Genomic DNA, 12,692 nt, shown 5'->3' with positions numbered 1-12,692 from the left:
TATAGAAGTTATAAAATCTTGAGGGGCAGGGATTTTGTGATTAGACAAGGTCTTTTTCCCAGGGTAGGGATGTCCAAAGCTAGAGCGCATAGGTTTAAGGTGAAAGGAGAAAAATTTAAAAGGGACCTAAAGGGCAACATCTTCGTGTAGAGGGTGGTGCAAGCTTGGAACCAGCTGTCTGAGGAGGTAGTGGAGGCTGGTACAATTACAACATTTAAAAGGCATCTGGATGAGTGTATGAACAGGAAGGGTTTAGAAGGATATGGGCCAAATGCTGGCAAATGGGCTTAGATTAATCTGATATCTGGTTGGGATGGACAAATAAACCAAAGGTTCTATTTTCATGTTATTCATCTCTATGACTGTTTTTTGTGGACCAAATTGGCATCCAAAAATTCCCACATGCTACAACTGTGACACATCACCTGTCCTGCCATTCTTAAAGTATACTAAGGAAGTTGTTATTAATTTTATCGAATTATGCATTTAACTGTGTTTGTCTATATTTTATTAACCTGACCAGCAGTCATTGTACTGTGTTGAACCTTAGGAATAGAATAAACCTTAGTCATTTACCAAATACTCAATAAATAAGCAGTTACTTCACCAATAAAAAGAAAGAATCAATTTCTGAGGATGTAGAAGTTTACAAATAGCAAAAGCAACAGAACATGTCTTTCCTTTCTCCCCTGCAATCCCTTAATCACTTAACTCTGGCACTCTGTTGCAAGTCACACTCAGATGCTAAGTCATATACTAAGTTGGGATTTTATAAAGACAAAAGGCCGACCTGATTCTCTTACTGAGAATCCAGTTTCACTTTTGGTTCATAATTAAACTGCTCTTTCAGTTGAAGCCTCTTTAAAAACCTGTCTAAGGCGGGCAACTATTTAAATTTTCGTACCCAAAAACTACACATACTCAGTATTTTGTCATACACTTCTATATCATCTACATTGTAAAGTGCTGTCAAATTTCAAATATGTTTTCATGGGCAACCCACTGTATCTTTGATCTGACCAACCTTCCACATATCACCATCAGATGTTGAGAAATTCCTGAGCCTTCAACTGAATTTGTTGCATCTAGCAAAGTTGATTGTAGCTTGCTGGCCTTAATGCCATCAAACTGAGTGTGTGATTCAATTTCATGACAAAACTCCATATCATGCCTGTTAAGGCAGTTGACTCTCCCTCTAAACAGAGCAAATGCTGTGTTACAAATTTCCCTACACTTATCTCGATTCATAACAAACCTCCTGAGGCAAATTCAAAATGTTTGATTTCTGGAGTATCCTTGCTAGTTTCTTTCCATCCTATAGAGAAACTGTAGTTTTGTGGACTATTCCTACAATCCCTTTCAGACAAAGGATGTAGTCTGGAAACCCATATAACCAAGAGAGTTATCTTCTCAATCACAAAATATTGTGTTTCTGTATCTGACAATGTTTGTGATGCAGAATAAACCAGTTTACAATACCTATCCAGTTGCTCCTGCAAGAGCACTGCTGCTAAGGCTGTAGCTGAAGGAAATGCTGCAATGATGGTTGGAAAAGACAGATTATAGTGTGCTAAGTCATCAGTGGTTGTTAACGTGTCCTTGAACATCTGAAAGGCATTCTATCGATTTGGTTCCAACACCATGTGTCTTCTTAAGAAGTTGGCTCAATGCTGTAGGAGTTGCTAAGCAAGACAATAATTTTGTCAAATGGATCATATCCCTAAGAATCTTTGGAGATCATGGGCCAGATTTTGAAATGGTAAACTCCATTATGGTTTTAGTCTTTTGAGCATTCACCATTATAGCTTCAGTGTTGACAATGTGGTCCAAGAACTGAACTCTTCAACTCTTAATTCCTTTAAGGTTTCACATAATTTCTGATCATCTTTTCATCTGCATCAGTATATCATCCAGGTAGCACATACCTCTGTGAAGATGTTGTCATTATGATCCCAGCTAATGTTATTTTTGGACAACTCAAAATAAACACATAATGTTGCAGAATTTGTTTTGAAAATGAAACAAACGTCTTTTTACATTATTACAAACCAATCTATTTACATATAGCGCCCACACTAAAAGTATAATCTCATCGATCCCAAAACACACCTGTACAGATCATAAAAGCATCCCTCATACACGACCCAAAAGCACCCCTGTACAATAACCCAAAGGACCCCGTAGACAGTACTCACATCAGAGGAAAAACCTTTTTTAAAACCTCAATAAAGCCTTAAGGTAACTGTGATTTAAACTCCCAATCTAGAAAATTTGTTAACCTCTTTCTAGAGCTTTCAGCTTAAAATAATCTCCTCAGACTTTTATTTAAACATTTACTGTGTAGGGTGTTTAAATAAAAGTCTGACGAGGTTACTTTAAGCTGAATACATTTAAATGCAGGTGAAAACTCTTGAAAAAGGCTAACAAATTTTCTAGAATACTTACTATCTGTAACTATCATTAACAATGCTACTGTCTGATCATCTAGCTTTACTATCTTCTCTTCTCAGGAGCACTTCTTTATACATGCATCTTCATCCAAGAATCTCTTTGGAACTGCCCAAGAATAATACATTACCCAAGCTACAGAAGTACTTAGAAGTTAATTTTTAATTCCTTTTGAAACACATAAAAATCAATATGTCACTATTTCAAAATCCAAACATCTAAATTTAACATATTTTACTTAAAATATACATAAATCGGTCTGCATCATCTTTGTGAAATATTGGCCATCGTCTATTAAAAAAGGTCTTTGGGGCCAAGGTAATCTTAAACATTATCTCCTAAAATAGGTTATAAACTTAACAAACAACTTTGATTGCTTGTCTAATGGCACCTACTGGAATCCAGTATTTGCATAAAGTTATGTGAAAAATCCGCTTTCAGATAGGTTTGCTAACCACTCTAAGTAACGACACAGCGCCAGTTTCTTTTGCCACTGCCTTGCTGAACTGTGTACAGTCTGTAGTACTGTCAGTACAGCAATCATGACCAAGCACTACTCATTTTTTTCTGTCCTAGGGGATAAGATTTTTGTCATTTCTGCAAATTGCTTTTCAATTTGTTTCATTTTGGGATGCAGAAACTTCTAGGGTATATCGAGACAGAGCATTTGGCATCTTTCTTCACTTTACTGCTGCATTCAATATTCATGTTTCCTAACCCTTCAAATAATTTATAAAGTATTGGTGTTCAAAGAAGCTCCTTTGCTGTTTAATCTTATCTATCTTTTTAATAAGATTAAGGTCATGATATGTCTTCCTACTCGAGTGGGAATTCTTGATTGCGAAGTACATATAGGTTTTCTACTACTTGGCATCTCTATATTTGATAGTTTCTTTTAATGCAACTTTAATCTGAAGTGCTGTGCCTCTTGGACCATATAGATGCATTGTTGTTGGCTGTAGGCAGTATTTCATGTGATAATTCAGCAACGTTGAAAATGTATCCCCTTCTGCATACTGTATGAAAGTGACCTGTTCTATGACAGATAAAGCATTCAATTTTAATAGCTGAACATTATCTTTGCTTCAGAGGTTTCTTCACTCCACACTATTGTCGAGAACCTTTTAATGGGTAAGAGATTGGAGTGGGGGAGGGAGGTAGACAGGTTGAGGCGGTTAATGACTCGGCGGCAGTTGGAAATTAAGAGATCAAGGGCGAGTAATAGGCCAGCACGGGGTGTCCAGGTGGATGGAGTGTGCTGGAGGTGGGCAAAGGATCCTCGGAAGGTGGGCAGGAGTCCTGATTGTAAAAGTAAGCTCGGAGACGGAGGCGGCAGAAGAAGTGTTCGACATCACGGCGTGTATTAAATTCATTGATGCGTGGGTGGAGGGGAATAAAGATGAGGCCTTTGGTTTTGGGTGAGAGGTTGGAGTGGGGAGTTTTGGATGAGAGGCTTTTGCCCGAAACGTCAATTTTCCTACTTCTCAGATGCTGCCTGTCCTGCTGTGCTTTTCCAGGACCACTCTAATCGAGAACCTTTTAATGTCTAGTTCTGTCCTATTCACTACCCATTGTACTGATTTTATACATATGCCATTTGTAGTTTTGTAACTTAATCATTAAATGGATTTTTCTGATCTCCTGTGCATAGACTGATCTTCCCCTCTTAGGATTGATCAGTGTTGCTTCTGGCCTTCTGCCTCAATTACTATCTGAATGGTTTCCTTTAGAATTAGGTTTTCTTTGCACTGTGATAAAATTGACAAATACTCATCAGCAATTGTAACAACTCTGTCTCTGACTTTTGACTTGTAGTCACCATAGTCGTATTTCTCTATTTTTCAGTAGAGATAATTAATGAAATATCTATGGATTCCTCTGGATATTGAACTCCCTTGTTAAACATTAGTGGGTCCAGCATAGAACTTGAGGCATTGGCAGTAACTCTGATGTCAGCGCTGGTTCAAAGGGTTGCACTCTTGCATTTATTCAGGAAGGTTGTGGACTGTGATATTTGAATTAATTCCATAATAGCGGCGGCATCAGTGAGGTGGGCCCAACAGTGAGTGATGGCACTTTTGATGTTGGTAGGTCTGACAAAGGCAGCAAGCAGCAAGGCAAAGAACTGGAGGTGGTGGCATCGGCTGCAGCAAAGCAGAGTTGCAGTGGTGGCAGCACCACAGCATTGGTGAATCCAACATAGGCAGCATTGGTGAGCCTGGATCAGCACGCATGACAGTGGCAGCAGTGGTGAGGGCGATCTGGATACTATATTTTCTTTTGTTTCTGTTTCTTTGGTTTCTGCTCTTGTTTTTAATTCTGGCTGTTGTATTCTGGGATGGTGCCAGAAACTGCCAAAACTGTACACTTTTCACTATACTCCAGTACTGTTAACCTCGGGTACACATGACAATTAAATCTAATCTAGTATAAATCTTGTTATTTCAAGTATTTTATTAATTCTGACATTGAATTATCACAGGTTTTCAGTGTTTCTTCAAAAGTATCTTTTGCTTCTCTTACCCCATACCAATCTATGACATCATCAGCTATACACTCAGTTGTATATAGAAGTATATATATTTGGTCAGCTTCTGACTTAGTTTCTAATTTGGAAGCTATTCAGTATTTCAGAAATTGTTTTTTTCCAAGATGTCCAATTTTGCAATTTATTTGACTCCATTTCTCAATTTAAGCCTTCTTGGCACTATTATTTTTGATGCCAAATCTTCCTAATATGATTTTATCTTTTGCTTGCTTAGAATACTTTTATTTTGCAGGAATAGCCATTCTTCTGCTCCTTCCACCTGGTGGTGGTTTTGCAGCTAAAATGGAGGGTTCTTGCCGACTCACAGCTAAAATGGGGCATTCCCATCTTTGTGATGTCTTTTATAAAAGATTTCTTACGTTTCTAGTAGACTGAATAAATTCTCCCAAGATTCTTCCCCATTAAACCAGATCTGCCTGGGCTTTTAGTCTACCCAACATTATCATTTTAATTACTGGTTTTGTGATGTCCCCAGAGTCTGTAATCTTGGAGTAATATTTCTTTCTTGGCCCTTTTTTTTCACTTATGTAGCCATGCCACATGGCATCTGGTCATTATGGTAGTGACATTGATCAGTTCCAATTTTTAACTTTCCATTTTCCCAACTTGGATTACAAACTATTTTAAAGTTTCCTTCGGCTCACAAAGGATTATAACCTTTTCTTACCAAGACCCTGATGTGTGTTCACTCACCACAGAACACCAACCTGGAACCACTCTCACCGACCACCATTTCTGCATGCAACCCATGCCTTCTTTGGAGTTAATAATGCTCCTTCTCCAGAGGGTTGATAACTATCCTGTTGCGGCATGTCTCTTACAGGTCTAAAATGCTTTTGCTATTCATTGGAATATTCTTCTTTGAGGATAGTTGTGAGGATTTCATCTGTGGTGTTCTTAAATCTTGCACTGTCCCCTAGTGCCAACTGTGCTATATAAGCAAGTGACAAAAAGCTGAGTGTGAAGGTCTCACATGGCTACTCACCATGTAATACAAGCAGTCAAATCAAATCCAGACCACTGCTCACTGTTATATGGGTGCGGAGGTTATTATGCTGTATGTGCTGCTGCTCATGAAAATAGATTCTACAACCACCCTTTTCAAATGTTTAAAAAATCCATGGACCTGCTTCATTTAATGTTATAGAGGAAAACAACTCTTCTCACCAGAAAAGTATTTTGTAGATATCAAGATGTGGGCTGTTGCATGGTGGTGACTGGATTTACATTGATCTGATAAGCATTGTTATGAAGACTGTGAGAAGGACCAGATGTTAAGTGTCTTACTCTTTTTCAAGATCCCAATCTGTAATGCCCAGAAATTCAAATGGCATCACCAGAATTGGTAGTGCTTCTGTCACTGCCCAGTATTAACCTTTTCAGATCCATACGCAGCAAAGACATCATTGCCCAACTCCCAGTAAGAACCAGAACAGCAGGAAACGGTGGTAGGGGAGAGGGAGGGCAAATTAACTCGGATATTTTAAAAGAAAACTTTTAATGGGCTTCTCTAGGAAACCAGACTATAAGGTGTTTGAATAAGGTTTAGCCACATTATTTTTGGCTTCATGAATGGAAGAAGTTTGTTAATCACTATTATGGTCAGTTGTTTATCGGAAACAATTAAAGATATAGCATCTTTTAAAGAATTTTTTATGACCTCGGGAGATCAAAAGTGCTTTTTTACACTTGAAATACTTTTGAAGTACAGTCACATTTGAAACATCTGCCAACCTATTTATACATAGTAAGATCCCATTAAGAGCAATCAATTAAGAACAGGAAGTCAGATATAACAAAGCAAAAGAAAAAGTAAGTGATACTGGTTGTCGAGAAATGGGATACAACCAGTTTAAGTGTTAATGGCAGTATATAGGTCATTGTGCTGAAAACAAAAGTAAAACAATCAAGCCTAGGAAAGTGACTAGGGGAGGTGGGGTGAGCTAGGGAAGTGGCCAATCCCAGGGAAAAGACTTGGAGGACAGGATTCATGTTCTGAAGTTGTTGAAATTAATGCTGAGTTCAGAGACCGTAAAGCACCCCAATGGAAAATTAGGTTCTATTCCTTAAACTTGCATTGAGCTTCACTGGAACATTGTAACAGAGCTGTTATATAAATGTAAACATTAGAGTAAGATGGTACATTAAAGTGGCAGGGGATTGGAAGACTTGTCAGATAAGGGTCTACAAATGTGAAGACTCTGATAGGAGCAGTGCACTGTAAATCATGCTTCACTACTCCATAAGCTATAACAAAGTGTAAATGTTTTATTTAATGAGCAAAGTCATAGAGTCATAGAGATGTACAGCATGGAAACAGACCTTTCAGTCCAACCCATCCATACCGACCAGATATCCCAACCTAATCTAGTCCCACCTGCCATCACCCGGCCCATATCCCTCCAAACCCTTCCTATTCATATACCCACCCAAATGCCTCTTAAATGTTGCAATTGTACCAGCCTCCACCACATCCTCTGGTGGCTCATTCCATACACGTACCACCCTCTGTGCGAAAAAGTTGCCCCTTAGGTCTCTTTTATATCTTTCCCCTCTCACCCTAAACCTATGCCCTCTAGTTCTGGGCTCCCCAACCCCAGGGAAAAGACTTTGGCTATTTACCCTATCCATGCCCCTCATAATTTTGTAAACCTCTATAAGGTCACCCCTCAGCCTCCGACGCTCCAGGGAAAACAGCCCCAGCCTGTTCAGCCTCTCCCTATAACTCAAATCCTCCAACCCTGGCAACATCCTTATAAAACTTTTCTGAACCCTTTCAAGTTTCACAACGTCTTTCTGATAGGAAGGAGACCAGAATTGCATGCAATATTCCAACAGTGGCCTAACCAATATCCTATACAGCCACAACATGACCTCCCAACTCCTGTACTCAGTACTCTGACCAATAAAGGAAAGCATACCAAACGCCTTCTTCACTATCCTATCTACCTGTGACTCCACTTTCAAGGAGCTATGAACCTGCACTCCAAGGTCTCTTTGTTCAGCAACACTCCCTCGGACCTTACCATTAAGTGTATACATCCTGCTAAGATTTGCTTTCCCAAAATGCAGCACCTCGCATTAATCTGAATTAAACTCCATCTGCCATTTCTCAGCCCATTGGCCCATCTGATCAAGATCCTGTTGTAATCTGAGGTAACCCTCTTTGCTGTTCACTACACCTCTAATTTTGGTGTCATCAGCAAACTATACCTCTTATGCTTCTTATGCTTACATCCAAATCATTTATGCAAAAGACAAAAAGTAAAGGACCCAGCACCGATCCTTGTGGCATTCCACTGGTCACAGGCCTCCAATCTGAAAAACAACCTTCGACCACCCTCTGTCTTCTGCCTTTGAGCCAGTTCTGTATCCAAATGGCTAGTTCTCCCTGTATTCCGTGAGATCTAACCTTGCTAATCAGTCTCTGAAAAATGTGTTGCTGGAAAAGCGCAGCAGGTCAGGCAGCATCCAAGGAGCAGGAGAATCGACGTTTCGGGCATAATCCCTTCTTCAGGAATGCCCGAAATGTCGATTCTCCTGCTCCTTGGATGCTGCCTGACCTGCTGCGCTTTTCCAGCAACACATTTTTCAGCTCTGATCTCCAGCATCTGCAGTCCTCACTTTCTCCTTGCTAATCGGTCTCCAATGGGGAACCATGTCAAAAGTGGTTCACTTGTTTCTCTTTATTATTGTTATATAGAATAAAAGAGAATTTCAACCAGTTTCTTCAATAACTCAACACTTCTTTGTCTACTCAGAACAAACCTATTCTTTAAACAGGCGTAAAGCAAGTTAATAACTAAAATACTATGCAAGACTAACTTATACCCTCTTAACCTCAAAAACACTTGTATTCATACGCAGACAGGATAAATTAATACAGTTCTGCAGTGTAATTTTGAGTGGAAACTTAGAGAAAAACCCTGCTGATCATGGGTCCAAATTAAGAAAGTGAAATGAGGTGACTTTATCACAGCTCCTACTGTTTCCTGGTGACAAGATCATGTTGCTTTTGACTGCAGAGTAATGGAAGACCCTCAGTTCAAGTAATTTCAACATAGGTCTCAGAAGTGAATGAATCTTTTGGTTTTTAGTGTCTATGAGCAGATATTTAGTCAACTGGTCTTTCAGAGTTCTGTTGTTACTCAGGGGAAAAAGGGAGTGCTTTCCCTCTTTCTAATTTATTCCAACTGCCCACAGCAGAAAACACAGGAGAAAGAAGAAAAAGAATGCAGAAAAACAGGAACCACAAGTCCAGAGGTTGTTGCTAATCAACCTTCCACACTATGCCCCTTCCAAAACACAGTCTTTGTCTAGCAATTATAAGCCATGAAAGCCTTCTCTCTCTCTTTCACCAGCTTTTCTCCCAAAGTCATTTGAGCTTTATAAACAGCAGACAATCCCCAGGTCTTTTGACCTTTTGCACTCTAAAATGTCACGTGGTAAATCTTTTGCAACCTCGGAATGGTCCAAAATCTTCAATTTTCCAGATCTCATAATCCACGTCAGTGGTAGGGAAGCTACTGGAGAAGATATTAAGGGATAGGATATATACCCATTTGGAAGGGAATGGACTTATCAGTGATAGGCAGCATGGCTTTGTGCAGGGAAGGTCATTTCTTACAAACCTAATAGAATTCTTTGAAGCGGTGACAAAGTTGATTGATGATGGAACGGATGTAGATGTCATATACATGGACTTTAGTAAGGCATTTGGTAAGGTTCCCCATGGTAGGCTGATGAAGGTGAAGTTGCATGGGGGCCCAGGGCGTTCTAGCTAGATGGATAGAGAACTGGTTGGGCAACAGGAGACAGGGAGCTTCTCAAAATGCAGACCTGTGACCAGTGGTGTTCCACAGGGATCCATGCTGGGGCCATTGTTGTTTATGATATATATAAATGATTTGGAGGAAGGTGTAGGTTGCCTTATAAGCAAGCTTGCAGATGACAATACGATTGGTGGAGTAGCAGATAGTGAAGGGACCTGCCAGAGAATACAGCAGAATATAGATAGATTGGAGAGTTAGGCAGAGAAATGGCAGATGGAGTTCAATCCGGACAAATGCGAGGTGATGCATTTTGGAAGATGCAATTCCAGAGCGAACTATACAGTAAGTGGAAAAGTCCTGGGGAGAATTGATGTACAAACCTGGGTGTTCAGGTCCATTGTTCCCTGAAGGTGGCAATGCAGGTCAGTAGTGTGCTGAAAATGTGTTGCTGGAAAAGCGCAGCAGGTCAGGCAGCATCCAAGGAACAGGAGAATCGACGTTTCGGGCATAAGCCCTTCTTCAGGAATCCTGAAAATTCCTGAAGAAGGGCTTATGCCCGAAACGTCGATTCTCCTGTTCCTTGGATGCTGCCTGACCTGCTGCGCTTTTCCAGCAACACATTTTCAGCTCTGATCTCCAGCATCTGCAGTCCTCACTTTCTCCAGGTCAGTAGTGTGGTCAAGAAGATATATGGCATGCTTTCCTTCATCAGATAGGGTATTGAGTACAAAAGTTAGCAGGTCATGTTACAGTTGTACAGGACTTTGGTTTGGCCACATTTGGAATACTGCATATTGTTCTGGTCGCCATTTTACCAAAATGATGTGGATGCGTTGGAGAGAATGCAGAGGAGGTTAAACAGGATGTTGCCGGGTATGGAGCGTGTTAGCTATGAGAAGAGGTTGAGTAGATTAGGATTATTTTCATTGGAAAGAAGGAGGTTGAGAGGGGACCTGACTGAGGTGTAGACAGGGTGGATAGCAAGAAACTTTTTTCCCAGAGTGGGAGGACTCAATTACTAGGGGTCACAAGTTCAAAGTGAGAGGGGAAAAGTTTAGGGGAGATATATGTAGAAAGTTCTTTATGCAGAGGGTGGTGGGTGCCTGAAGTGCGTTGCCAGGAAGGAGGTAGGGGCAGGAACAATAGAGTCATTTAAGATGTATCTAAACAGAAACAGGAATGGGCAGGGAGCAGAGGGATACAGATCTTTAGAAAATAGGTGGCAGGTTTAGATAGAAGATCTGGATCAGCGCAGGCTTAGAGGGCCGAAGTTCCTATGCTGTAAGGTTCTTTGTTCTTTGTTTAATGCAGAGCTTATTCTTCCATAAATTAGAAGCGCTAGAGATAAGCCTTCGATAATCCAGCGTGATTTGATTTTTTTTTAAGCAATGTTGGATGGGATATAAATGTTGTACAGGACATTGGAGGTCTGCTTTGAATAGCATTTTTGGAAACAGATTGAGTCTCAATTTAACAACAATCGAACCATTTAACAACAAAAGACGGCACATCCTTGCAACACTCCCTCAGTACTACACTGAAAGTATTCAACTCAAATTTGAACTCAAGTGTTCTGGAGTGGGAATTGAACCCTTGACTTTCTGACTCAGTAGTCACTCTGCAAAGCAAAGTTAATTAGCTCAGGTGAGCTAGCTCAAATCAACTTTTTAAAAAAATCATTCTAGATGTGTTCTTTGCAGTGGATTCATACAGCTAGGTACATTGAAAGGCTGCTTCCAAGATCAGTTAAGACTGAAACAAATTAGTGCAGGACTGGAGTCCAATTTAGGTCGTATGGGTTAAGGCTGGCACGGTTCCTTCCCCAAAGAACATGAGTGAATTAGTTCACTTTTTATGACATCTTGATTTATTTTATTCCACATTCTTCACTGCTTTTGGGTTCAGTGTAATTTTTTGTCTACTTTTTTTTGTTTATCCATTTGCGGGGCGTGGGCATTGCTGGTTGGCCAGCATTTATTGCCCGTCCCTAGTTGCCCTTGAGAAGGTAGTGGTGAACTGTCTTCTTGACCACTGCAGTCCACTGTGGGTTGACCCACAATGCCATAACAGAGGGAATTCCAAAATTCTAACCCAGTGACAATGAAGAAAAGGCAATACATTTCCAAGTCAGGATGGTGAATGGCTTGGAAGAGAACTTGAAGATGGTAGAGTTCCCATGTATCTCTGCCCTTGTTCTTCAAGATGGAAGTAGTCGTGGGTTTGGAAGATGCTGTCAGAGGATCTCTGGTGAATTTCTGCAGTGTACACCCTGCTGCTACTGAGCGTCAGAGGTGGAGGGAGTGGATGCTTGTGGATGTGATGTAATCAAGTGGGCTGCTTTGTGGTAGATGGTGTCAAGCTTCTTGAGTGTTGTTGGGACTGCACTCATCCAGGCAAGTGGGGAGTATTCCATCGCACTTATGCTTTTGTGATATTTTACCGCTTTAAAGAAACCATGAAAATCAAAGTTGTTACTGCATCTCAGCCTCTCATTGAGTTTCATATATAATTAATTCCAATGTTCACTACTCTTCTCCCACGACTACTTGTTTATTTCCTTTACTTTCAGTCACTATTTGAGCGTCAAGGCATGCCCTCAAAGTCAACGGCACCATCTGTATCAGAGAAACCACACATCTCAATGCATCGAGGAATGTCAAGAACAAAATCTATAGGTATGTTTACCACATCAACATGAAGGGCTGGAGCTACCAATTGAACTATTCTCCCCAGTAGTTCAATGGTAAAGTTGCTGCTCTAATATGAAAATGGACAACCTAGGACATTAAGATCCTAAGAATCAATTCTTTGCCTACATGGAATTATATCATCTCCTTCAATAGCAAACAGGAGAAGTCCTACAGTTGTGCATTTTAAAAAAAAGAGACAGGGTTAGCTCCTCCACTTCTAAAAGGAACACCTAT

The 12,692-nt window shown here is 40.3% G+C and overlaps 1 protein-coding gene and 1 long non-coding RNA gene across 4 annotated transcripts in view; one reads left to right on the top strand and one right to left on the bottom strand.

The window, feature by feature from the left end:
• Positions 1 to 12,692, top strand: part of shank3a (SH3 and multiple ankyrin repeat domains 3a) — a 1,012,090-nt gene that overhangs the window by 937,995 nt on the left and 61,403 nt on the right. For all 3 annotated transcript variants that reach the window (XM_087999457.1, XM_043713934.2, XM_087999456.1), the window contains one exon: positions 12,338 to 12,443. In XM_087999457.1, coding sequence (XP_087855583.1) covers positions 12,338 to 12,443 — 106 coding nt within the window. The remainder of the gene's footprint in view (positions 1 to 12,337; positions 12,444 to 12,692) is intronic.
• The window catches only part of LOC148145833 (uncharacterized), a 59,987-nt gene that overhangs the window by 36,016 nt on the left and 11,279 nt on the right, over positions 1 to 12,692 (bottom strand). The gene's annotated exons all lie outside the window — the stretch shown is intronic.

This window comes from Chiloscyllium plagiosum, unplaced genomic scaffold, assembly GCF_037043375.1.
Source record: "Chiloscyllium plagiosum isolate Xiang-an unplaced genomic scaffold, Cpla_swu_hap1 HiC_scaffold_23, whole genome shotgun sequence".
NCBI classification, from domain to species: Eukaryota; Metazoa; Chordata; class Chondrichthyes; order Orectolobiformes; family Hemiscylliidae; genus Chiloscyllium; species Chiloscyllium plagiosum.
The sequence above is the reverse complement of the archived record's forward strand: the minus strand, read 5'-3'. Positions and strand labels throughout refer to the sequence as shown.